The 25,443-nt window shown below is 40.3% G+C and overlaps 2 protein-coding genes across 4 annotated transcripts in view; one reads left to right on the top strand and one right to left on the bottom strand.

The window, feature by feature from the left end:
• DHRS7 (dehydrogenase/reductase 7) overlaps positions 1 to 749 on the top strand; it is a 35,451-nt gene extending 34,702 nt beyond the window's left edge. For both annotated transcript variants that reach the window (XM_068682466.1, XM_068682465.1), the window contains one exon: positions 534 to 749. In XM_068682466.1, coding sequence (XP_068538567.1) covers positions 534 to 569 — 36 coding nt within the window. In that variant the 3' untranslated portion in view covers positions 570 to 749. The remainder of the gene's footprint in view (positions 1 to 533) is intronic.
• A 1,881-nt stretch (positions 750 to 2,630) lies between these two features.
• On the bottom strand, positions 2,631 to 18,424 carry PCNX4 (pecanex 4). 2 transcript variants are annotated; one of them, XM_068682459.1, is made up of 12 exons: positions 17,758 to 18,424; positions 15,372 to 15,427; positions 13,999 to 14,725; positions 12,181 to 12,360; positions 11,575 to 12,089; positions 10,672 to 10,772; positions 10,400 to 10,522; positions 9,895 to 10,258; positions 7,328 to 7,431; positions 5,837 to 6,873; positions 5,163 to 5,349; positions 2,631 to 4,791 (listed from the first exon to the last, which is right to left on the bottom strand). In XM_068682459.1, exons 3-12 carry the CDS (start codon positions 14,718 to 14,720, stop codon positions 4,540 to 4,542), a joined length of 3,585 nt encoding a protein of 1,194 aa, XP_068538560.1. In that variant the 5' UTR covers positions 14,721 to 14,725; positions 15,372 to 15,427; positions 17,758 to 18,424; the 3' UTR covers positions 2,631 to 4,539. The 2 variants fall into 2 exon arrangements, with proteins under 2 accessions (XP_068538560.1, XP_068538561.1); XM_068682460.1 differs by lacking the exon at positions 17,758 to 18,424 and adding an exon at positions 17,363 to 17,703.
• Between the last annotated feature and the right edge of the window lie 7,019 nt (positions 18,425 to 25,443).

Raw genomic sequence — 25,443 nt, 5'->3', positions numbered from 1 at the left:
ATTACTGCAGCGCCGTCACAGCGCAGCGCAGCAGCCAGTACATCTTGCAGTGCCAAAGGTCTTCCCTCTGATCTTTATCACACCGGCCACGAGCTGAGAATTCAGCATTAATGCAGAGCTGAGCTGTAAGTCAACGGCCTGAATTATTTAATGCAGGTTGAAATTAAGACTGTTGACAGGCTCTCCCCGAGGTCTGTCTAGTTTTTATGTCGGGCGTGTAATCTGAGCGCCTCCCCAAAGTACGTCAGGCAGCACCACTGCCTGTCAGGTCTCTTCCCTCTCATTCACCTCCCAGAAGACAGCCGTGCAGCGTGGTTTGTTCTCACAGTGCTGCTTGGCGTTCTCCTCACTGTGCTGTTGTACCATGTTAAAGTACTCCAGAATCAAAAAATGGAACCTGTGCAACTTCCTACCTTCACATTGAACTAGTCTCTGACAGCGGGCAGTTATGAGAAAAGTAACACTGGGTGAAGGACTCCAGTGCAGTAGAGGGCAGGGAGAGGAAATACTGACTGAATGAATTCTCACTCCAGGATGCTGATGCCTCTTACTCGAGAAAAACAAAGTAAGGAGAAACGGGCAAAATCCTGCTGTACTTGTGCTAACGCAGAGAGAAACTTTTTTCATATTGCCTGACTGCAAGCAAAACCTTTTTTTTTTAATCTGTTGTACCTTTGTCGTCATATAACTTGACAAATCTATCAAGCTGTATACGCACTTGGTGAAATAAAAATCACTTTCTAAACATACCTGGTTTTTATTATTTTAAGCTTACAGAAATTGAGACGGGCTAGGAATTTTGTTTTTCTGCTGCTGTGATACTAACAAATACTTGGTGAGCAGGCTACAAATCACTTACCCACAGGATCCCATTTCCCTCATGTTCATTTCATACCTAATGGACCTTGAGCAAAACAAGCAAACAAAAAAACAAAACAAAACAAAAAACAAACAAGTAGAAGCTTGTGATAAAGGATCAAGGCAGTGTCTGGGAAAAGATGATATTTGATCTTTGCCACCAGCCGCAAGGCTACTGTACAGTTGGTCTGAGCAAGGTGTGTGTTATCAGGTGTTTGGGGGGCTACATTCCTGAACTTCTGTCACTTGATCTTTAGGTTTCTAAATGCATTTCTGAGGACCACTTCAGAGTCCACAAACCTCAATGTGCTGGTTGTTGGGTCTGAGAAGTGGGCAGTGTAGAGAAGCAGGGAAGAAGGACCAGAGCACGATGGTGTGCTTGTAACCTGTCCTAGGTAGTGCTCAGCTTTGCACTAAACCTTGCAACAACAGTAGACAACCGATGACCACTTTTTAATACTTACACCAGCCAGTTAAAATCCAGTTCAACTGTTAGCTAAAAGTACCTCTCTGTAGTGGTCACCTGTGGGTGTTTACAAGCTTGGCGACCTTCCTGCTGTTGACAAAGGCCCCAGTAATGTTTTGATGCACCTCTACCCACAAACTGTGCAGGTAAAAAAACAATCCTACTTCGTGATATCTCAATCAGCACTAATAAAACCCTAACAACCCAGTTATAAATTACTGAAACTTACCAAGTGTAGCAGCGCTTAAGTCAAAAGTGACATTTTTCCCATGACATTTAATAAAGATGGAAATACTGTCTAGAAAAAAGATGACTGATCAAATGACAAGTGTCTTTCCTCATGCGGTTCTGGGAGAACAGAAGGTTCATTTCACTCCATTAAACTGATTCCCGTTGCTTCATGGCAACGTAAATGGGACTGAAGCAGTCTCCAGGACTTAATGTTTTTTGTGAAGGCTGGAAAAAAAATCTTGTTTGGATCAGAAGGGTAGAGATCCTCCAGTAAGCACTGACATTTGTTAGAAAATTACTTTAATTAGATCAGTTTTAAAGATTCTTTATCAAAGCCCCAGTAAAGGTGTCTTACGCTTACCTTGCATGATGAAGGTCACAATCCATAAAGCAGGTAGGTTTTGGTAAGAATGTCAGCACAGCTGATGCACACCTGGTTAAAATGGTACAGCAGGAAAATGGTGTGGTGGCCTGTCAGAAGCTCAGCACCAGATACTCCATCCAGTAGTATGCCATCAGTGCTGTGAGTAACAGCGTACAAGCTTGTGAGAGCTGCAGACACCGCCAGACTTGCAGGTGCCGTAAGTTCTTGATAAATCAAAGAAATGCTCCAAAACAAATGGGACAGTTCGAGGAACGTGCACACAAAATAACACACTTAACAGAGGCAGGCAGTTGCATAAATTTGGTACAGAACAAGAGGCTGTAACTTGTAGTTCTGCCAAAAACAAATCTGAAGAGGGTTAGAAAATCATAACATGAATCAGGGTCATACTGTTGCAAAACAGCCTGAAATGTGTGAATTGGCTCAGTGTACTACTGAATAAGGGGCTGCAGAACACGCTGCCTGCAATAGCAGGGGACAGGATGTTACAATGCATTAGAGCCTAGCTTTATATTCCTGTCCATAAACAGGAATTCTGCACGTAAGTAATTCTATTCCTCCATCTGGTACCAATCGAGATCTCGGCTGGAATACCAGGGCCAGTTACCAGCACCGCTTTGTGAAAGGCTGGGTACCAGATGGAGAGAACTGGAGGACAGCAAGAGAAAATGATCACAGCTCTCTTCAGTCTCAGTTCTCAACTAGTTTATTTGGTTTACAGAAGACAAAAAATGAGGGCAGAAATTATAACCATCAAATAAAAGACTGCTGCTGCTGAAAAAAAAAGTAATTAAAATTTCTGTAACCACACAGAAGACAAAGTCGGTAGGAGGTGTACAACAAGGCAGGGAGCTTTAAATTAATTTTAGGGGGGAAAAAAAAAAGACAAACCCTCTCCAACCGTTGCAAAAACAGCAAAGAACTGTAGTGAACTACTTGATAAACTCATGCTATACTTGATACTAAATTTTAAGTTGGATTATACATTTGCCAGGAGTAGTTCCTTTTGACAGCGAGCTGAAGCATGAGCTCTCTGAAAGCCCCTTCCAGATCTGTTTCCACAATTCTGCATTTCCGGATACAGTTCGTGGCCAACCAAGGATTTTTTCAGGTTATCAGCACTCGGCTATTTATGCTCCTGCACACCAATCACTTTCTAAAAGCTGATTCCACTAATACTCTGTGTGAATTTTTATGTGCTGTTAGAGGGCTCTACCCTGCGGTCTGATGTTTATTTCGTTACCACTTCTGAATTCCATTCCAAGGTTGGCATATTTCTTTAAAGTAATTTAAGGGCACCAATCAAAACAATCAGTTAACAGCTTGGCATGTAGCACACAGTCCTGTGACAAATTTTATCCAATAGCAAAAGGTCTTAAAGGTGAGGTGTAGAAGTAATAAACATGCTCCAATTAAACAGGACTGGGTTTTATAAACCAATACCAAAACTATTACAGAGCAGATCTCTGTGAAATTGATCCTAGTTAAAGACAGACAATTATTTACATCCTGCTGCGCATACACCAGCAGTAACTACACAGTAACTACTGACCTACAGAGAAAGTACACTCACGTGCTAATGGCGGGTGGGAGTGATCAGGAGAAACATCGCTGGAGAGATGACCCAAACCTGTTTTCAAGGAGACCTGTAACACTGCAAACCAACTGCCAAACTCTGTTCTAACCTTTGCAAAGGTTAAAAAAATAAAAGTTCTCTCAAAGACAGCTGGGTTCCTCTCCTCCCACCCCTCCACCCTCAATCATCAAGCTGTTTTCGTGGAAGACTGGATAGTGGTATGGACACGGGTTACACACAACAACTTGTATATATATAAATATATATGGATACTGGAGGAAGGAAATAAAATCAATCCATTTGGACTTAAGTTTCTTCTCCCCCCTAATGAGACATGTTCACGTTCATCAGTAGGTCACAGGGGTTATCAATGTGTCAGGCCGCACACTGTTTTATACAAATTGTCTTTGACCCCAGAACAAGCACTTGGTAAAAATCCTCCCAACTTCTTGCTAAAGCACATAACTGACAAGTTACTAGAGCTAACAAGGATCACCTAAAGTCATATATATTATAACAAATGCTAAAACTGAACTCAGTCCCATATAAAATGGCCAGAATAAAAAAATTCATATAAATAGTCATATATACACTTTGGTTACCAACTCTGTGGTTGACGGTTCTACAATGAGCTGTAACTTGGCAGCGCAAGTCACCTGTCCAACTATTAAAAAGAAAAAAAAAAAAATCAGAATGCACCAAAAATAGTTAATGATCAGAATCATGCTGCTCTCCTCTAACCCAGAGAAGAGAATTTCAGCATTTCCTGGCTCGTCAGCCACACAGGCAATGGTGTCTCAAATGTTCCAGCAGCAAGAAAACCACTCGCAATGTCCTGCCTGCCGAAGGTTCTGGCTAGCACCATTTCTGTGCAAATTGTGGACGCTGGCTTGGCACTGCCACCCAACGCCATTACGAGAGTAAACTCTTACTTCTAGCGTATAAACGTAGCATGAGCATGTTTTCCAACACGCAGATGGAAAATACAAAACAATAATACTACTACAAAGTGCTACAGAGAGCCTAGAACAAAGGCAGATGCAGAAACTCGGATGAATAAACGGGGTAGCCAAGAGGTGGGTCTGCCGCTTGCACAGTAAGGTTTCTCAGAAGAACTGGGTGTGCCTGGATGCTGTAGCGCTCTTCATCATCATTCGTAGCATACAGCAGCTCCCAGGACAAATTTGCCCACTGACCCCGGATAGCTTCACTGTTCAGTTTTCCCACTTGTACTAACAATTCCTGGAGAGTGAGGACTCGCCCAGTGTAAATTCCCTTCAAAAACAAACAGATCAAAACATTCAGTACATGCTGAAAAAAGACACACAATGCTTTAGTTACAAAGCACTACAAGCAGCTTTGGGACTTCACATGCTACGAACACCAGCCCTCTGAAGTAGCAAGCTGTATAAACTGGTCTCCCTGATTCAATTCTTCCATCTTGGAACACAATCAGCAAATTTTATTGCATCTGACAATGCCTTGTTATTTCCAACAACGGTGATGTCAATTTCTGTTTAGTACAAACACAAATTTGGTAGCACAGCTTCATGTTTTGGAACACAACAATGGGGGAAGGAAAAACAAAAAAACAGTGGAAAGGAAACCAAACCTTGACATTGCTAATCAGTAATTTTTCTTCTTACCATGTTTGGATCATGTCCCAGCGAAAAAAGGTATGGCTTTTCCTGAAGAACTGCTTGCTGCCACTCAAGATCCGATACCAGCCCGATGTACCAATCATTTTCGTATCCTTCCAGATAGTTAACTAGTTCTTTGAAGTTCTCAACTGGCCCCAAGCTTGCTTTGTCAACCATCAGTTTAAAAGTGTATCTGAAACATACAGAAAGACCTACAGTAAGCACTGCTGCAAAGACAGGAGGAAGAAAGCCTCTCAGCAGTGCCAACTTGCTAAGTTATCACTTGTCAGCAGAGGAATTGGAAGTTAGTAGGCACAACTTTTAGCTAACCCAGATGTGAAACACATTTGCTGAAACATCTTTCCTTCACCTCAAACACTGTTCCCTCTGCCTGATAATGGAAAGTGCCAAACATTGAACTCCATCACAATTCTATTAGATTTTGTGTTTCTCCCCACTTAAGAAGGCAGATTTCCAGTACTAAAGGCAGCTGCAGCGGGAAAGGGACTAAGGAAGGACATCACAGGCTTCAGGGCTCAGGGTTACATGCAATATTGATGTAGAAAGAAGCTAAAAATATATTTAAATGTTATGGTTTTAAAATGATCTACTCTTAACAAACTGATACCTTCAAAGCCCAGTACTCCTGTATCACTGTTTAGATCTGTGAGTCTGTTTACCTGAATGCTTTCAGGGCAAGCTGGAACAGCTCTGGTTTGCCCGTTAGCCAGTCCAACCCAGCAGACCACGGGATGCCACCAGTGTATGCTCTGAACACATGGCTTGGGGCTGGCACAGTGTTATCCAGTCCAAACAGACCAAAGCAACACGATAACACACCGTGGACGTACAAATCTTTCAAAGCTTCATCTTTCATGAGGTCTTCAAGTAAATTGGAAGGCTTTTCTGTCAGGTGAAAAAAGTCCAGCTGACTCAAAATGAAATGGTACCACTCTTCTGGAAACCTCTGCCGCATTTCATTGACTTTCGAAGTAGGCACCGGGGCCGTTCGCCATTCCTCAGGGATGCTCAACAGCTCTGAGTACGAGCAACTGAACTCAACCTGAGGTAAAATTTCTTCCTGTTTTCCTTTGTCTACAGCAGGGAGCCCAAGGACAACAGCCCTGTGTAACTTATCGTCTGGTGACATTTCCTGTTGGAGATCTTGGCTCTGTGTTTCTACAGATCCTGGAATAGAGAGATGTGCTTTTGGTGTCATTCCCAGATGTCCAGGTTCTTTTCTGTCTCTCATTTTGCCCCTGGGTTCGAGATCAAAAATGTCACTATCATCAGTCCAGTCCTCAATTGTATCAACAGTAAAGCTATCTTCATCCCTCAGAGGCCTGGGTGTTCCTGCTGCACTGCTGTGCTGATTTTCTGGAAATGATCTTTTTTTGTTCTTGTCTGCACTGCCCAGGTTGTCCCGTGTTTTTGATTTCTTATAACAATACTGGACAAGCATCCATACAAGCACTTTAATGAAATCATCTTTCAGGCGCTTCAAATTCTCATGGGAGTCGATTATTCCAGATAACACATTTCTGGCGTCGGAATACAGTCTCACAGGTAGAACAGTACAAGGAGTCAAAATGTGTCCAAAATGGTCATTAAGAGAGAGAATCTTTGTGTGCTCCTGGTGTTCGAAGGCCATTTCAAAAATCTCATCAACTTTGTGAGCTTCAGCAGCATGACAGGATGTTTCCTGCAATTCTAGCCCCTAAGGCACAAATGAGAACAGTTTGGGTTTAGTCTTCACCGGTACCTATGCTTAAATACTAGCAAGTTCTGTTTTCTTGCAGCATTTTTCTCCACAAATGAAGACATGCTCCATTATCAGCATTTCCAGAAGTGAGTTACCTACAAATCTAACCAGACATAATGATAACCCCAAAGCACTCACTACGCTGCTAGGCACAGATAAGAGTCTTAGGAAAAAAGCCAACAACTTTGCCTCATGCAGATCTGTATTAACGAGTTTACTAAAAATGTTATGTTACAAGGTAGATGATAAATAATTTCACAACTGCTAAGCACGTCAGCTCTAAGACCAGTTAATATAGAAATAACACTTATCATAAAAAAAATGACTGTAACATAAGGTAAATTAATGACATTGCATAAGTAACCAGTAAGTTACTTATACAGTGAGTTAATCCTCAGCATGCACTTACCTTAATGTTAACACCACAGTAAGTGAAGCCTTTTTCTAGCACCAATATCCACATCAATCTATCCTGAAAACGGCACAGGTAATGTGATCCAGGTAGAAAGAGACCTAGACAAGAAAAAAAAAAAAAAAAAAAATACCCAGAAGCTGTGGTATAACTGTAGCATTATATCAACAAAAGCCTTTTCCACGCGCCAGCTAAGAAATTGGACTGTGTACACAAAATATTCAACATAAAAAAAAATAATTAAAACTGGCTAATTAATACCCTAGAATCTTTAAGGAATTAGCTGCAAAGATACATGTTGAAATTGTGGTGCTATCTTTGAAAACACTGTAGAAAAGCATGGTACCATTACAGAACCACAGGACAACAGTTTTCATCCTGGACCAGGGTTAAGCAACCCCACCCTCAGTTCCCTTTGTGGATGTGACTGTCACGATTAACGATTGTCTTTGGCTGCATTTCCAAGTGCACAGCTCCCACGGGGGTCACTTGGAGATCTGAAATTCTTCTGACTGCTGAATACAATAAAGAATCATGAGCTAGCACATGGGTACCTTGATGGTCCTGCTTACTGTGAAGTATATTGTTTACTTGTCATGGGGGAAATAAAAATCTAACTCAACACGAGTTGGTACCTACACTACCAGTTCCTACATTAATTTGCCTGCATTCTGGAGTGATTAGAAATATCCCCCAGGATGCAAAATCCAGAGTGCTACAGAACTGTCAGATTACCAATGACATGGTGTTGCACCCATTTTACAGATCCACAAATAGAAGCAGAGAAATGAAGACCTACATTTTCAGGAACACCTATTTCTAAGGGCTTCTCTTTAAAGATATGTGAGCCAGTATCATACACATTGAACGCCAGCAACAGATAGTCGGAATCACCTGTGGTCTTTCTGAAGTACCCCCATAAATAAATAAATAAATTCCATCACACTTTCTTGAGTTTGACATCACTAAAAATGCAGCCACACAAGAACAACTGAAATTTCAGAATTAAGACCTGAACAGTTCAGGTCACAGTTCAAATTGATTAGTATTAAAAAAAAAATCCCACAACCCAGCTCTCACTGTAAAAATTAAGTGACTTTTGTCCAAAAAAACATAGTATTGTTTTTCTCTTCTACCTATTTCAGTAGAAAAGGTAATACCAAACTTCTGAGCAACTGGTAGTTATGATCTAAGTTACAGCCTACTGTCAGCTCCTCCAACACGCTGGTGCTGTTCTTAGCACAAGGTACATTTAGTGCCAGTTTAGAACTTGCTTCTGCTCTCTTTCACGTCCAAGTGATCGCTCACTTGCAGGGAGAATTTCAGCTTTAGAATGTTGTAAAATGGAATTAGTGAAACCAACCATTAATCTCTAGTTAAAATTTAAGTAACCTTTTCTATCCCAGTGAGCTAATGAAGTGCATTTTCTTGCTAACATTTTGCAAAGATTTTAATATTTTTCTTGCTAGCTGTTAAAGCTACTAAAACTCCTTAACATAGAAAAAAGTATGATTTTAAATTAAAATAGAGACACACAAAGTGGTACTTCTTCAAATTTTAACTCAGCTCAGAACACAGCATTTTTTCATGCTTGAAGATGTTCATTCACAGATTTTCCCATTAAAGAGAGGACATTTTTACCATCAAGACTGGTGTTTTAAATTATTGAATCTGAGGTCACCACAGTCATAATGGCAATGGGGAAATAGAAAAACACACGCAGAGGCTGATCGAGTAGACAGTGAAGCATCTCTCTGTACTTTAGAGAAAAAAAACTTACTAGTTTTTAATACCTTTCCACCTGTACTAAAACTGCAGCAATATTTCCTAGTAAAGCACTTGCATACATTCTTCAGGAAAGAGTGATTAAGGTTAAACTTCCACTCTCTTTAAATATCAGTCCAACTTTTCCAGTTGCAAGCCATTTTCTAAGAGGCTTATGTAAATGTTTATCTTCTGTCAAAATGCAACAAGCTCTTGATTATTTATGTTATACAAAGACTGTTTCCCTAGAAAACACGCTTGTATTTTAACAGTTATCCTGTCTCCAGCTGGGGAAAAAAAATCAGCATTTCTTCACCTCTGTTTATATAAATCTGTGAAATACCCATCTTGATGTCTTTCACAGGCTTTATGACCAGAAATGTTGTTACAGCCTCACCCTGACTGCCTGCGTGAGATATGACACTGTCTCATTAACTGTTTCTGGTCTCAGCTGTGTTAGTCTACAACATGTATTTTACAAATGTCCAGTCCATATCCATCCTACCTAATTAACGTATCAAAATTAACAAAATCACCTTCTTGTCCTTGAGCAACAGAACTGATGAAAACAAAAGCGCATACATAAGCTCAAAGAGCAGTTTGAAACCTCCTTCTCTTCACTGTTAAGAGAACTCCTCAATACACTTGCCTCTAATTAGGTGAGATAAATCCAGTATCAGATTTAACCTACGCATTTGAAGTACGGTTTCAATCAGATGCTGCTTCTCATATTCCCCAGAAAAATCGTATTTCTCAAAATATTTATATACATTCCATCACAGTGCTGCTAGCACACCTACCTAGGCTACCGGCTGCTAATGCAGACTGCAGAGCAACAGCCAGACTTGGAACCATCTGCTGGTAGTACACTGTATCGGAGCAAACACATGCTGTAGCGCCCACCGGTCCTGGCCAGCTTCGGATAGGCCTAGGAAACCCGATCAAAAATACTGGCAGCGTGAAGAGTGGCAGCAGCGGAGAAGAAAGGAGCGCAGAGAGGGCAATGAAGATCAGCAGGATTGGGAAGAAAACCACATTCAGAGTGATTAAGGTGGCGGTAGATTCGCGACGTTGTTTTTTCTCTGTCCATGATGTCAGAAGAATGGCAATGGCGAACTGCAGCTTGGAGACAAACTGAAGCAGTCGATCCCGTAGGATGCCAACCTGCAAGATGTGTACAACAAGCACGTGCTTATTTATCCTCTGTATCAGAACACATTCAGCACTGCTAAAGCTGCCTTATCTAAAATAACTTTGAGAAAATGAAGCATGATTATCATTGATAATGATAATTATGGCAATTACCAGCAAGAGTCTGATTCCTGTATCAAGGCTCCTGTTCCACCAGAGGTCTGGACTGAGCACCAACATTTGTACCACTGACACAACCACTATGTCCAGCAGGGCATTCTCTGTGTTCTGCCATACCTAAAATGGAGATACGTTAGACATACATTTAAAAATGCCTTTATCTTTTCTCTGCTTTCCTGACCTGGAATATTTCTTCCAAGTCATTTTAATACTTAAACCACATAGAAAAGAATTGCTTAGGCTAATGTAATTAAATTTTGAATTACCATCCTAAATATTCTTGTGAATCCAATGCAAACAGACACAGAATGAAGATTTTGTAGCGAACGGTCTAGTGACAGGAATGCTATCATAGCAAATGGAGACACTGTAATTGAAACAAAAGAGTAACTGATTTCCTTTCAAAAACACAATTCAAGTTTACAGAGGTAAAGTCTTATTGCAGAATGGAAATCTTAGTGTAAAAAGAGAACTCCTCCCTTCATTATTACAAACTCCTCTTTGTGTTACACTTGCAAGATATCAAACAATGTATTTGCACTACTGGCCTGAGATTGCAACCATTTATGTCAATGCTTAGTTTTTACTTATTACTTTGCTCGTTTCCCTAAGGATAATGGGAATACTCATATTAACAAGTAAAAATAAACATGGAATAGTGCTCATCAATCCACTTCCCCAAAATGACACTTTTTTTATGAAATTAAATGAATTTAGGTCTAATTTTGGTTCCTCCAAAGTACACAAATTTGTCCCGATCTCCACCAGCAAGGGGACTGTTCCCTTTAGCTAACAAGTACAGTCAGCTTGAAGACTCCCAGTTCATTTTTATTTACCAAGTGTTTTTGTTAAAATCTATTAGAGACATTTTTTTCAAGTGAATACTGATGTAAACAAAAGCCTTTAAAAGGCCTTGCTTTCTGAGCTGGAGGTTTTAAAAGCTCATCTTCTTATGTGTACCTCTTAAAAAAAAATCAGTTACCACTTTCCAATATTCTGAACCAATATTAATTACCTCAATGCATAATCAAGCAAAATATCAACCAATATTTTCAGCTACTTGTTTTTTCTTAGTTCATTCACAGAGTCTTGCACATACAGTAATTCTAGCGTTGTTTCAATCTCCCTAAAACATCATCTAACAAACAACAGATAGCGTGTATTCCTACCTAGTGTTAGTAAAATCCTCCTGACAACACCAACTTTCATTAGCCTTCTTTGCTTCTCCATGAACACAGTCACAGTCCTGATATCCTTTGGATAAAAGGGGTTTCGGAAGGTTCCAAACAAGTACACTCCCTGAATCTCTCTAAGAATCCACATAATTACAAGTAATACAATCAGGATATAACTTGCTATAGCCTGAGGACTGGCTTTGGAAAATGATGAAAAGCCTGCAAATTGATGCAGCAGGCCAGCTTCTATGAGAGCGAGTGTCAATACAGTCAAATAAAAAATAAATTCCCTCCACCCAAACTGTATTCTAAGACCACTGCGCATATATTTAGATTTTTTGGAGTCTAAATGGCTGATCATGGTGTGTTTGAAGGCAAAACCAATCTCGCTTAGGTTAAGACTCAGTATGAACCCAAATCCAGTCATGAAGAGGATCACACCGAGAGTGCTGGGAATGAAATACGATGCTATTGCTGTTCCAGCAGAAATGAGAAACATTACTAATAACCTGTGAAGGAGAAAATAAAAAAGATTTGCTTGAAAAGAAAAAGGTTATCAACAATATTGCTATATTTTACCATTATATAAACAAAATTTACTTTGTGTTACTTGACATAGGTGAACCTCCTAGTCCAAACTCCAACAGTTGTTCCATTCCCCACAGAAAAAGTGCGTCAAGCGGGGGCAGAATTCCCATTGCCCACAAGAACGGCAGAAAAAGAAATACGATGTGCAAAATCTGGTTTGTCTGCTCTATAATGGGTGCGTTGACAGCAAACCTGGAAAGAAGAAATGTATTTGACTTCTGTGAAGGAAAACATAGCTGATGTGTGGGAAGGCTTTTTGTTTAACTAGTACAGTAAATCCAGAATTATAAACAGTACACATTCAATCTACAAAACCTCAACTGCTATTTTTTTTAAAAGGAAACATAAGGACATAAATTTATGTTTTGGGCAGTAATGCATCAGCTAGAACACTGGAACATTGGCTTTTTTTTTTTTATTAACAAGTTTGGAAGCTTTTAAATTACACAGATGAGCCAAATGTTCTAAGTATCCTAGTTATTTTTATACTATTGTGACTATAAACTTAGAAATACTTGTACAAAAGAAAGTCTAGAAGCTCTAAAACCTCAACCATTTTACCAAAAAAAAGTAAAGTATCATCTCAAAACTACATAAACAAAACTTTTATGCACGTCCAATATCCAAGATGCAAGATTTAACACTGAAAGAATTGGCACGTTGCTTGCACATCAAGGTATCTACTCTCTTTAGGAACATAAAATGTAATTTTGTACACAAGAGCTTTTAAATCTTTCTGCAAAAAATATACAAATCAATATTAGAAGTCTGCATACATCCTAAGCCATACATAGTTCATCAGCAAGCTCATTTACTTAATGGTGGACTGCTACGATACGTGACTTCTCTCTACTTCTTAGTAAATAAATAAGGAAGTCTCAAAAGAATTTGGTCAGGAATTTAAAGGTTTTTGTCCTCCCGAATTTAGATAGAAGAATTTGGTGTCCAAGACCATGTGTGTAATTACCATATTGTAACTGAAGAAGCAGCTAGGGTAAATCACTAGCGAAGATATCTCCAAGTGCAAATCTTGTAAAATCAAACATGCTTTTTTAAATGCATTTGATACAACCCAACTACAAAATACATACATGTGACAAAGTGATATTAATATCACCTGACAAGGAAAAAGAATGCATAAAGTAAAATTAAAAGCATCTTGCTTTAAGAGATTCTACAAATGCTTCAGCTAAGACATTCATCTGAAAAGATGAAATATAAAACAGTCTCCCATTTGCACAATGATGCAGTTCTTCCTTATTACTAAAGCATTTAAAAATCCAAGTTCAAAATCCACATAACAAACACACAGCAAGGTTCACAGTGGTTTATCCACTCATTAAAAGCCAAATTCCTGGTATTTTGGCCTGTAATTTATAACCCTCCGCAGTGACTTTGCACAGACTAAATTAGAAAACATTGCAGGACAAAATTTGGATATAAATCTGGTACTCCTGAAGTTTGCAGTGTTTAAACTTACAGTTCCAGATCAGGAACATATTTTTGAGAACATATTCTTCAAAAGGATGTTGACGCAAATGCTCTTGTACAAAAATACCGAAATCAACTCTGTAGAAGACAATTTTAGCTGTTCCTAACTTAGAAGCCTCTCAGGGGCTCTCTCAGGGGCTTCTGAATTTATATGGAACACTAAAAAAAATTAAGAACAACTTTTTAAGCACAGTGCAGACATCATTGTCTGCTATGTGTTCTTCTAGCTTCTTTTGGACTTCCTATAGCTGATTAAAACCTCAAATTTCATCTTTCTTATTAAAATACACACACACAATAACCATTCCTTTAATTAGCAAAATGCTGCATTAGCTTTACCTGTGTGCAAGATCCACTGCAATGAAGACAAAAACGTAGAAAGGTCTCATCAGAGCAGTGATTTCGTAAGTATCCAGTGGTTGGAAAGTAGCTGTTTCGGTAGCTGTGTTTATGATTAGTGAATACTCTGCTATACATACAGTCACCCATCCAAATACAAAGATCGTAACAGTTCCTCCAATGTTGCTATACAGCAAGGTTATTCTGTTTGGTAGCAGATACCAAGTTCCCAGCCCACACAATACCCCTGCCAGAAATGAATGAAACATGGTGTTGATTATATACTTCTTGCCAGGAATAATAAATTTTACTGTCTCTGAACCTAAACAGCTGGAAAATTCAAACTCATCTTCATCTGTTAGTGTATTCTGAATTTGTATTCTTTCTACTGTCACTGTTTTCTGTTTTGCATATATATTTGCCATCTGAAGGATAAGTGCAGTAACAAACATCAGTCCTCCTGAAAGTGCTGCAGTGTAATAGTCTTTCATAATGTCTAACTGGTACAGAAGTGTTCCTACTCCTCCCAAAACCCATGGCATCAAGAAAAGAATAATCTGATTCACATATATGTAAGGAGGGGCACAATAGCCTAATTTAAACCGGGGACCTCCCAGCACAGTCTGTGGAAAGCGCTTCAAGAAGAACTCCTGCTTGTGATCATTCAGCAGAGGTACATCTGGACCCATTCCTATTACTCCGTAATGCTGGATGAATATCATTTTTCCTGTAAAAAAAAACAGAAAGAAAAAGAAGGAAACATTACCAAAACTGGAACTCAAAACTTAACCAGGGATTTTTTTTTGTCCTATTTTCATTTACCGGATTGTAGTGGAAATCTAATATGTTAGTGTTAGTAAACATATCTTAAAGCATCCATAGAATCTGCTACCAGAATACAGCTACTAAGCAAACACCTAAGATAGAAAAAAAAGATTATTTTATACATAAAGAATTTAAAAAAAAAAATCGTTTTTACCCATCAGCATTTTTAGTGTCCTAGAATCATCACAGAACAGCTTGGGTTGGTAAAGACCTTAAAGTCCAACCCTGTGCCATGGCAGGGACACCTCCCACTAGACCAGGCTGGCCAAAACCCCATCCAGCTTGGGTTGGAACAATTCCTGGCAGCCTGTGCCAGGGCTTCACCACCCTCTGAGTAAAGAATTTCCACCTAACATCCAATCTAAATCTCCCCTCTTTCAGGTTAAAATCATTCCCTCTTGTCCTATCTGCCTGTGTAAAATGTGCTCCCTACACAGCCTAGTCACAGAACAGGATCTCAGCATGCAAAGCACCACATGAGACAGCGACAACAAACAGTTCACTTTCCGTATCCTAAAACATACAAAAAAAAACCAAAACAACAATACTTGTGAGTTGTAGCAGAATTGGCACATCAACATCTTCTTTATGTCAATGGAGAAAGCTGAAAAAAAAAGGAAGAAAACATTCCTGTAAACCTTTACAGTGAACCATCAAACAAAAATCAGACATTTAGAGGGCATCAGGCAACGCAGAAATAATGAATGCAAGAAGGTAACTACAGTATTCAAATATAATCTTATGCTACTGGTCTCAAAAGCAGAAACCCATGAATGACAAGTATGAATACTGCAGGTAAGACACAGGGTGAAAAACAGCACAAGGAATGCAATGCAAAAGAATTTCATAAACATTACTACTTTAAAAAGAGATGCTGAATTTTGTTGTGCAAGTACTGAAATTCTGACTTCCTTCTACTGCACCTGTATTATCTCATGAACATCCCTTAGCTATCACTGCTGATATAGTAAATATAAACTCTTTACTGCCATGGAGTTTCCAGCCACCGTTGATTTCTTTGCTCTACAAAACCAAATACGTTCAGGTGCTTTTGAGCACATTTTACCCCTCACATTTAAACAGATACTAATGATTTGACTGCAGGCAGATACTGGTTATCACAGGTCTAAGCTAGAAACAACGCCAATGAGATATCTTAAAGGCCATCGATAGGCATCATCACAAATGGAAATTTGCTTTCAGGGTACACCAAATCAACGCACACCGCAATGAAAAGCACGATCCTACCGGCTTGTTAACTACTCTCCATGAACACAGTGGATTTTAATTGTAAAAGTTAAAAAACGGAATTTGTAAACATAGAACATGAAACACTGAAACCATAAAGATTTTTTTTTGTCTTCCTATTTCAAGCCATTGTATGTTTTTGTTTTTAAGGGAAGGAGAAGGCAGTAGTCAGTCATAATGGAAAAGACACATGTTGACAATGGAGAGGGGAATTCATCGCAGCCAATTCAAGAATTTGAAAATGTAACAAGGACACACCCAATTAAAAACAATTTTAAAATGTAATTAAAAAAATATAATTCAGACAAGCTTGTCTATAAAAAGAAACACTGCTTAAAGAGCTACATATGCACGAAACAAAGTTGCTCTGAAAGTTAAACACAGTAGATTTATGTGTCTGTAAAGGACAGAAGATGAGTTTAAAAGAAATGAAGAACCAAAAGGTGCATAGTTTTCCCTTAAAAACAGTTTTCTGGCAGCTGTGATTTTCTGCTCTAAAAAGGTCTGTTTTTGTTTCACATTTTAGCTTGCATTTGTGTTTGTCACTTTATATTGCTAACAAAATGTTAACAACACATTCCTCTCACAGTTTCTGTGTAAACAATAGACATCTTTGTGCGAGACAAAATCTATGCATATAAACAATAATAGTTCTACTCCAAAACCTAAGAGCCATAAAAGGAAGTGAGTTTATTTATAAATGACAAGTCAAAGAAATATGGAAATGATACTGTCAGCTATCCTCCTGGCTTCCAAAGTCAGGTAACGCATTAGGACTTCAAAGAGGCACTTGTGCACGTCTCATTATTTCTGTGCAAAGCCCTAGCAACAAGACTCCACACATTAGGAAGTGTTTACAGGACCTGGCTTCAATATACATTCCTAACATACAGGCCTGGCCCGACTGTGACAACTTGCCTGGTTACCCAAACACCCTGCACGACAACAGTTTGTCATCACTGGCAGGGATCTAAGTGACTTAGATGCTATCGTAACACGGATGATAAAAGGACTTTAACACCATAAAACCATTTAACGTGCTATCCCCGCGATATTCTCCCTACGTCCACATTGCATATAAGAAAGTGAGACAATACAAATCTTGCATAAGTTCAGGCAGCAATTCACATGAAGGTGTGAATTTTTGTCTAGGTAAACATCACCATCCTTCGTATACACCGATGACAGATCGGTGTGGTTTGGTTTTATTTCAAGCAGATTACAAGAGAACATGTGTACAGCTCTCAATTCATCTAAGCCGCTGAAGCGGGTAAGGCTTAAAACTACTTACCTAGGTGGTCTTCTTTTCACGCGAGACTAAGCAAGGGTTATAAGCCACCTGCTAGCACAGCTTGGACAAATGCAAGCATGAGGGCGCAGGGGAAGCTGCGGACAGCCCCTGCCTGGGCAAACCCAGATGCACCTGTGCGAACCTACGTGCTAAAATGCCCACATTTCCACCCATTTCACCCCTCTGCTGCTTTTTAACAACGGAGAGGCCAGGGCTACCTGAGGGCAGGCACACAGGGCGGGGGGCACCGCCGGTCTGACAGAGCCGGCCCCAGGGAAGGGCCCGGCTGCTGCTGCACCCCCCGGGATGGCCGCACCCCCTCTTCGTCCCCGGGGGGCCGCTGTCTGCGCCTCAGCAGCCGTGATGGAGATCGCCTCAGTGAGGCGGGCACCTACCTCAGGGCCGGGCTCGGAGCAGCTCAGGGGATTTGCGGGGCGGTGGGGAGAAGGGGGAACGGGGCTGAGCCTGCGGCAGAAGGAGGAGGAGGAGGAGGAGGAAGGACGGTTGAGCGCTCGCCCTCCACACACACCCCAGACCCACAGATTTCCACAGGGTGCACGAACAGCACAGGCCGCGGCCCAACGCTCCTCCCCGCTGCCGGGGCCCCTCCGCCCGGCTGCTGCTGCCGCTGAGGACGGCGGGGAAGGAGGAGGAGGAGATGATGGAGGAGGAGGAGGCGGCTATGGGCAGCGCCGAGGCCCGGCCTCACGGCGGCGGCGCCCCCTCCCCTCAGCCCCCGCCGCCATTTTGTCTCCGCCTCAGGGCCGAGGCCGCGCGGGAACGCCCGGGCTGCCCGGGGGGGAAATGGCCCCGGCCTGAGGGGAGCTGCTCCGGGCGGCTTCTCGGTGGGGCTGGCACACGGGGTGCGAGGTGGAAGCGAAGGCGAAGGGCTGGCCGCCTTCCCCACCCCGCTGCGGATCGTTTGGTCCCGGGGCTGGCCGGTGCTCAGCGCCACCGCTTCCCTCAGAGGCTCTGTGTGTGCCTTCCCCACAAAGCTGTCGTCTTCCCGCTGTAAAATCAGACGTGTGGCCTTGTGGCGGATCCCCAAAATTAAATGTGAAGAGAATCCCTCAGCCCACACAAGAGCTGCGCCAGGGGACGGTCGCTGCTGCTGTCCTAAATCCTGTAGTGCTGCTCTCCGAGCATTGTCTCCCTTCCTCTGCTGAATTCATCGCCTCAAGCTTCTTTCTGTCCCTCTGAGACCTGCCGTAAAAATGTCTGAGGCTGTTTTTTCATCACCTATTTTAGTTATTTCTAATCTTCTCATAATAACGGACTTGTCAGACTTCCCATAATAACCAGACTGGTCTGTTAATCCTTAATTCTGACTTTTTTACATGAATATTCAATATGAAACATCCCAATAGTAAATTAAAACATTTAGCACAAATACTCAATCAACAGCATCCTGAAATCATATTAAAATAAAATATTTTTATTCATATGGACGTTAGTCACTTTAATGGTCTTTCTCAGTTTATGTAAATCAAACTAAAGATTAAAATACTGGTTCTAGCTGCAGGTATAGGAAGGTGCATTCTCAGTTTTCTTTTAGGTTAAATAAATGTTAGCATTCACTGGCAAATTGAAATTTTAATCCTATACTTTAAATACTTCTATATATATATTTTTATACTTTTCCTAATTTAAATCCTTAATGCAATACTACTTAATATTTCCAATTACACATATTAAACATTGAGAATATTTAATAGAGTGAGCATGATATAAGTTATAGCTAATAATACTAAAATGTGTAACTATTCAATAGGACATGCATAAGTGTACTTTAATATCCATGTTATAACAAACACTATATAAATTCTTAGAAATAATTACATCCATTTTAATCTGAATCTCTAATAAAATTTAACACACTGACATATGCTTAAAATTTCAGATAGGCCAGAAGGATTTCTGTTATAAATTTAATTTGAATTAGAAGCATTATAACCTTTTTGTAAGCTTGTTAAACTTTATTATTCAGAGACAATAAAAAGACAGATTGGGGTATCCACTGTAAAACCTTGGGAACGCTACCAAAACAAAATGCTGATTAACATTTACTGAGTTTCTTTTAAATGAGGCTCAATGGTACACATAATAATAAGGGTCCAGCCTGCTGGAAGATAAATGCACATATCTCAAGCTCTGTGTGTTCTCCAGGTTCCTTGACTTAAGATTTATTCACCCTGACCTTGAAATATATCTCTGGCAATCTGATTAAAACTAAATGTAAGGTAAATAGCTTCTCTGTACAATTCACTAGGATCTGTGTCAGGTATTTACTTTTTTGGCTGATGAGTTTCAGCCAGTCCTCATTTACCAAATCAACTACAGTTTTATAAAGGTGATGATTCTGTTCTGGAATATGTAAATCCTAAACAAGAATTGCAGGGGAAACCAGACATTAGCTTTATTTCTTCACAAGCTCTGCAGTTTGTGTTTCAAAGCTCCGAGAAGGGTTCTTGCCTGCCCTCATTTCCCGTAGTTTCTCTTATACTCAAAAGAATAAGAAAGAATTTCAGTCAGTGCAAACTTCAAGCTTTCTAATGGAAAGGGGAGCATGCTAATTTATTTCTCTAAAAGTTCTAAGAGTTTTCCCAGTCCTATAAAATAAAACTTACTAAACAGAAAAGTGTTCAAATTAAATTCTGCCAACTTCTGGCTGCCTTTTCCAGATTTTCATAGAATATATAACTGCAAGCATGTGAATAGTCCTACTGAAACTAATAGGAGTCTTCATCTGCTTAATTTAGGATGTACATAAGCTATTTGCAGCCTTACTACTTGCTTTTTGGCTTGCTTCTTTTTAGTTTGTGAAAGGGCTATTAATCCTGAACCTCCAAGTAATCATTGTGTGTATTTCCATACTTTTTATGTTTACTTTCTTTAGAATGATGAATGCAGTAGCAAATATTTTTCTTACTGACCTTTCTCCTCTTTAAAGATAAACTGAAAAAGTGATTTTTGGTTTTGAATGCATCTTTATATGTATGGATAATAACACCAGAAACAGGTGCTTTATTGCGTTTAGTAACCATTAAGGAAGATGGAGCTTGTAGGACATTATTCTTTTTAAAGAGAATTAGTGTAAGTTAAAAAAAAAAAAAAAAAAAGCTTTCTTTTGAGTCAGACCATGGAAGTTATTTATTCTCTTTCTCCTGATGCCTGAAGTTAATTATTGCTATTTTGAGATCTGTAAGCTGGCTTTCCCAAACAAAAGATGTCAGAATGAAATCTGATTCCTCAGATTGACTCAGTCTTTTTGTTCTGCGTTCCATACCAGGCCCATCATTTGTATAGCAGTGTGGCTTTCTGGAAAGCTGTGTGTGCTGGATGTATGTTATCCACAACTACTTTTCTGTTGCTCCCTTGGAAGTAATTCCTTTAGACAATATGGCCTTAGGCTGGCAGAAAAACGTGGCATACTAGGTAGTTCCCTTCTTTCTGGATGACTATCCCTTTAAAATAAAACCGTCTACTTTACAAAAAAGTGCCCTGTTCCTACATGTGCAAGATACCTATGTTTTCCAGGGGGCAAAGGCTTCTCATGGCATTTCTGAACTACTATTAATTGTGCAAGCATAACAGTCATCCATGTAATTAATGAGTTTTATTAACTGAAGTATAACCTTCCATTTAGCTACCCTTCCTTTATGGCAGCTAAACATATACTTCAAGTAATTTGAGAGTTGATACATAGCTATTTATTGTGACATTAAATCAAGATAAAAGTATTTCTTATCAATTTATTTTTGTGCATAATGTGGTTTGGACTTTTTTGAGAACGCTAATCTTCTTCCAGTATTACTGCCAGTGGGGGATAAAACAGTCTGTGAGACTGAAGATGCCCTTGGCTTTTAGTTTGTATAGGATATTGCTAAAATCAAGGGCTGTGAACTGAATTCTGTTTGTTTAACAAAGCAAGATTTTCCTGCTTGCTGTTAATGCTGAAAACATCTTGATTATGGAAGCAATCTAGTTAAATATTTTACATTTTGGGAAAGACTCACTTGCCTTTGAAGTCTCTTTCGGTTGCTGTGTTTTGAGAATCTATCACTGATCTGAGGAGAAGGGGACAGAGAAAGAATTACAGATTGCAAATTTGTGTACTACTTGAATCATAAGTGACAACCCAGGATTGACTAAGGGATGTTTAGTCTGACAGGGTGTAACAGTCCTGTGGCCATACAGGCTTCACAGTTGTCATTTATACTGCAGTCCATGGCCACGTAGATTCTGTGGTTATAAATGGAGACAGACTGTGTGCAAGACATGCCACACACACTAGTTATTGAAGACTGGGTTCAGATTGCCTCCATCAGGCATCGAACTTCAGAACAGATTCTTGACCCCCCAGATTAATGCAGAGACCTAAGTGGGATATTTGAGAGGAGTAGGTATGTGTCTGGAGGTCTCCAGAGGATGTCAGCACTCACTGAGCAGAGAGCTGCCAATGTTAGCCATCAGGAAGCATCACTCCAGGAGCTGGTTTGAGCTGCTGGCTTTGTGCCTCTGATTCCTGGCTGTCCATAAGGTGCCTCCATGCACGCAGCAGTGACAACCTTGGCAGGGCCAGCAGCTGCTTGTGAATGTTTGTGGTTTTGTTTTTTTGTTCTTTTTCAAAAAAGCAGACTGAAGATCTCAGTGTGAAAATTCTCATGTGAAATTCCCACGACGTTTAGGAGTGCAGCTGTTGTTTCTTGGTACACACCACAATCATCAATTGTTCCTATGGCAGTACAGACCATTAGGCCCGCTGCTGAATCTCCCACTTCATGTAAAGAAAAGCATTTTTAGCGTAAGAGTTAAAGGCCTAGAACATCCATTCACATGCTTCACCTTGCTAGCAGCAACGAATGGATTTTTGTCACTGCTAGAATCACAGTTAGGAAACAGGACTGTGTTGGGGTGCTGGGGGTTAGGGGAAGAGATTCTTTGTTCTGGAACACGAGCCAAACACCAAAATGCTTCCGAGGAGCAGAGCTCTTACAGGTGACAGTACTTGGACGGTAAATTAATATTTTGGATCAGTTGGTTGCTCTTTAGAAGAAGTTGTGAGCATGCCTGTGTTTAAGCCTGTCCAGGTCTGTCCTAAGTAGTAAAAGTAGTAAAACTATATATATATATATACACACACATATATATACACATATATATACATGCACACGCATAAATGGTAAAGTGCTGTTCTTTGCTGGTGCTCAGGATACATCAATACTGTTAATTAAGCTTCATTAGTTTGATGTCCAGCTTTTCTGACATGGGTTTTGATCTAATCTTTCAGAATCCTAAAAACTCTGCCTTTTTTTTCTTTGTATGTGCAAGTACATTTAAAAAGGATTTTCATAATTTCTTTGTGTCCAGCTTCTCTAATAAGGTTGGACAGATTCTCACAGTTTCTGTTGCTAATATGATTCCTGGCAAATAGAGCAGAAGGTTCAGGAGAACAAAAGAAATGATCTGATTTTAGTAATGGTGCAGACTGAGTCTGTCATTTTTCTTTCTTTTTTATCCTCCTACCCTTTCTGAATGTCAGAACCTTTCCCAGCACTGCGTCTTTTCAGTTTGAATTGAATTCTTGTTCTTTGTCAAGGTCTGGGCATGATGAGTTTTTAGATATTCCTCTGAACAGCAGCTGTAGTATTTGAGAGGCTTATCAGTGAAATTCTGACTTGTCATAGGCAATTTTCAGAGAATGAACCACTTCCAGTGGAGCTGTTTTTGGAAGTCAGAAAGCCATATATCTGAAATTTCACTTAATATATTTAAATCTTAAAGTCAGAGTCTAAGAAATACACTACAGTGTGAAGACAATTAGAGAATTTAGCTCCTGAAAGACAAAGAGGGTTACATTTAATGCTGTAGGTCTATTCAACTTGTGAGGTGGTCAGACAGAGGTCTGACTGAGGTTCTCTGCCCTGTGCATAATTTAAGAATTTCTATTAAAGCCTTAACATATTATTTCAAAGGCAATAGGAATACTGTTATGTTTTAAATTAAAGATATGCTTACAAACTTTGCTAGATTTGGATCTAAGGGGATTGTTCTCATGAACTACAGTTATGTTTGTCTTAAGCAACCTTTATTCATGTGCTCCTGTTTTGGATGTGAAAAATTAACAGGCTGTATTTGCAATCTGGAGGATGGCAATTACAGATAACTGATGTGCAGAACTGTACAAGAAAGCAAAGAGTAAAGAGCAACATGGTTTGAAGTGAAAATTGCTTGAGCAGTAACAAAATGCCGACATCTTTTCCCATATATTTATTTATTGAGTAGACCGCAAAAACACCAGTATGATTAGAAATGAATTATAGCTCAACATTTAGAGACATAATATATTCCAAGATGAAAAATAAAGCCAGCATAAAGATTTATTTTGTTCCAGAACAGGTCTATCTAAAAAATTAATTCAGTCTTGATTAAAAATGGACAATCATGTTTTCAAATAAATCATTCCTAAACATCTAGCTTCAGTTGGTTTCATTTTGTTTCATTTCATGTCATCTATACAGAAGGGAGCTGGCAAGCATTGCAATTAAATCCGTAAAACCTAAAACCATATTCATGTTAAAATAACTTCCTTTGATGTAACAGGCCACACTATTAGGACTAAAATTGGGTTTTGGAATACACTCAATGTACTTTAGAATAGTATTTTCAACTGAAAATTCTCAATAAATAATTAGGCAGACCTCTTACCTTAACTGCAAGCTGGCAAGCATCATTCTGATTTTCAAGGGCAAGAAGGAAGACCCGGGTAATTACAGGCTTGCTAGTCTCATTTCAGTGCCTGGCAAAATTATGGAGAAGATTATTCCAGGAGTTAGTGAAAAACACCTGAAAGACAATGCCATCGTTGGTCATAGACAACACAGGTTCAAGAGGGGAAAGTCCTGTTTAACGAAATTAATTTTTTTTTTTTATGACAAGACTACCCACCTAGTTGACCAAAGCAAGCCAGTTGTTGTAATTTTGGGGTTTCAGCAAAGCTTTTGATTCTCTTTCTCATAGTACCTTCTGTGCAAAATGTCCAGCACACATCTAGATAAGTACATAGTGCAATGGGTGAAACATTGGCTGATGGATCAAGCTCAAAGGGTTATAACAAAATGGGGTTATGTCGGGCTTGTGGCCAGTCACTACTGGGGTTCCACAGGGCTCCATTTTGAGGCCAGTTCTCTTAAGTGTTTTCATAAATGACACAGGACTTGAGGGTATTCTAAGTAAGTTTGCAGATGACACTAAATTGGGAGGAGCTGTTCACTCCCTTGAGGGTAGAGAGGCCTTGAAGACAGATCTTGGTGAATTAGAGGGCTGGGCAATCACCATCAATATGAAATTTAACAAGAGCAAGTGCTGGATTCTGCACCTATGATGGGGCAACCGTTGCTATATATACAGACTGGGGGACAAGAGGCTGGAAAGCAGCCCCACAGAAAGGGATCTTGGGGGGGCTTTGTTGACAGCAAGTTGAATGTGAGTCAGCAGTGTGCCCTGGGAGCCAGGAGTGTCCTGGGGTGTGTCAGGAAAAGCACTGATGGCCGGTCATGGGAAGGGATCGTCCCGCTCTGCTCTGTGCTGGTGTGGCCTCACTTCCAGCACTTTGTGCAGTTTGTGGCACCACAGTATAAGAAGGACATAAAACTGTTAGAGAGTGTCCAAAGGAGGGCTACAAAGATGGGGAAGGGTCTGGAGGACAAGACGTATGAGGAGCAGCTGAGGTCCCTTGGTGTGTTCAGCCCAGAGCAGAGCAGGCTGAGGGGAGGCCTCATGGCGGCCTGCAGCTCCCTCACGAGGGGAGCGGAGGGGCAGGCGCTGAGCTCTGCTCTCTGGGGACAGCGACAGGACCCGAGGGGACGGCATGGAGCTGGGACAGGGGAGGGTCAGGCTGGGGGTTAGGGAAAGGGTCTGCACCCAGAGGGTGGTTGGGCACTGGGATGGGCGGTGGACATGGCACCGAGCCTGATGGAGTTCAAGAAGCATTTGGACAATGCTCTCAGACAAGTGGGCTGATTTTTGGGTGGTCCCATGTAGAGCCAGGAGCTCGATTCAATGATCCTTGTGGGTCCCTT

The sequence above is a fragment of the Anas acuta genome, chromosome 5 (assembly GCF_963932015.1).
Source record: "Anas acuta chromosome 5, bAnaAcu1.1, whole genome shotgun sequence".
NCBI classification, from domain to species: domain Eukaryota; kingdom Metazoa; phylum Chordata; class Aves; order Anseriformes; family Anatidae; genus Anas; species Anas acuta.
The sequence above is the reverse complement of the archived record's forward strand: the minus strand, read 5'-3'. Positions and strand labels throughout refer to the sequence as shown.

What these genes read in the sequence shown, in the direction of transcription:
- PCNX4 (XM_068682459.1), bottom strand. Translation starts at nt 14,720, where the DNA reads ATGATATTCATCCAGCATTACGGAGTAATAGGAATGGGTCCAGATGTA. An exon ending in ATTAGCAGCCGGTAGCCTAG is followed by an intron (nt 7,432 to 9,894) that starts GTAGGTGTGCTA and finishes TTTCTTGTCTAG; the next exon opens with GTCTCTTTCTACCTGGATCA. An exon ending in ACTGTGGTGTTAACATTAAG is followed by an intron (nt 6,874 to 7,327) that starts GTAAGTGCATGC and finishes TTTGTGCCTTAG; the next exon opens with GGGCTAGAATTGCAGGAAAC.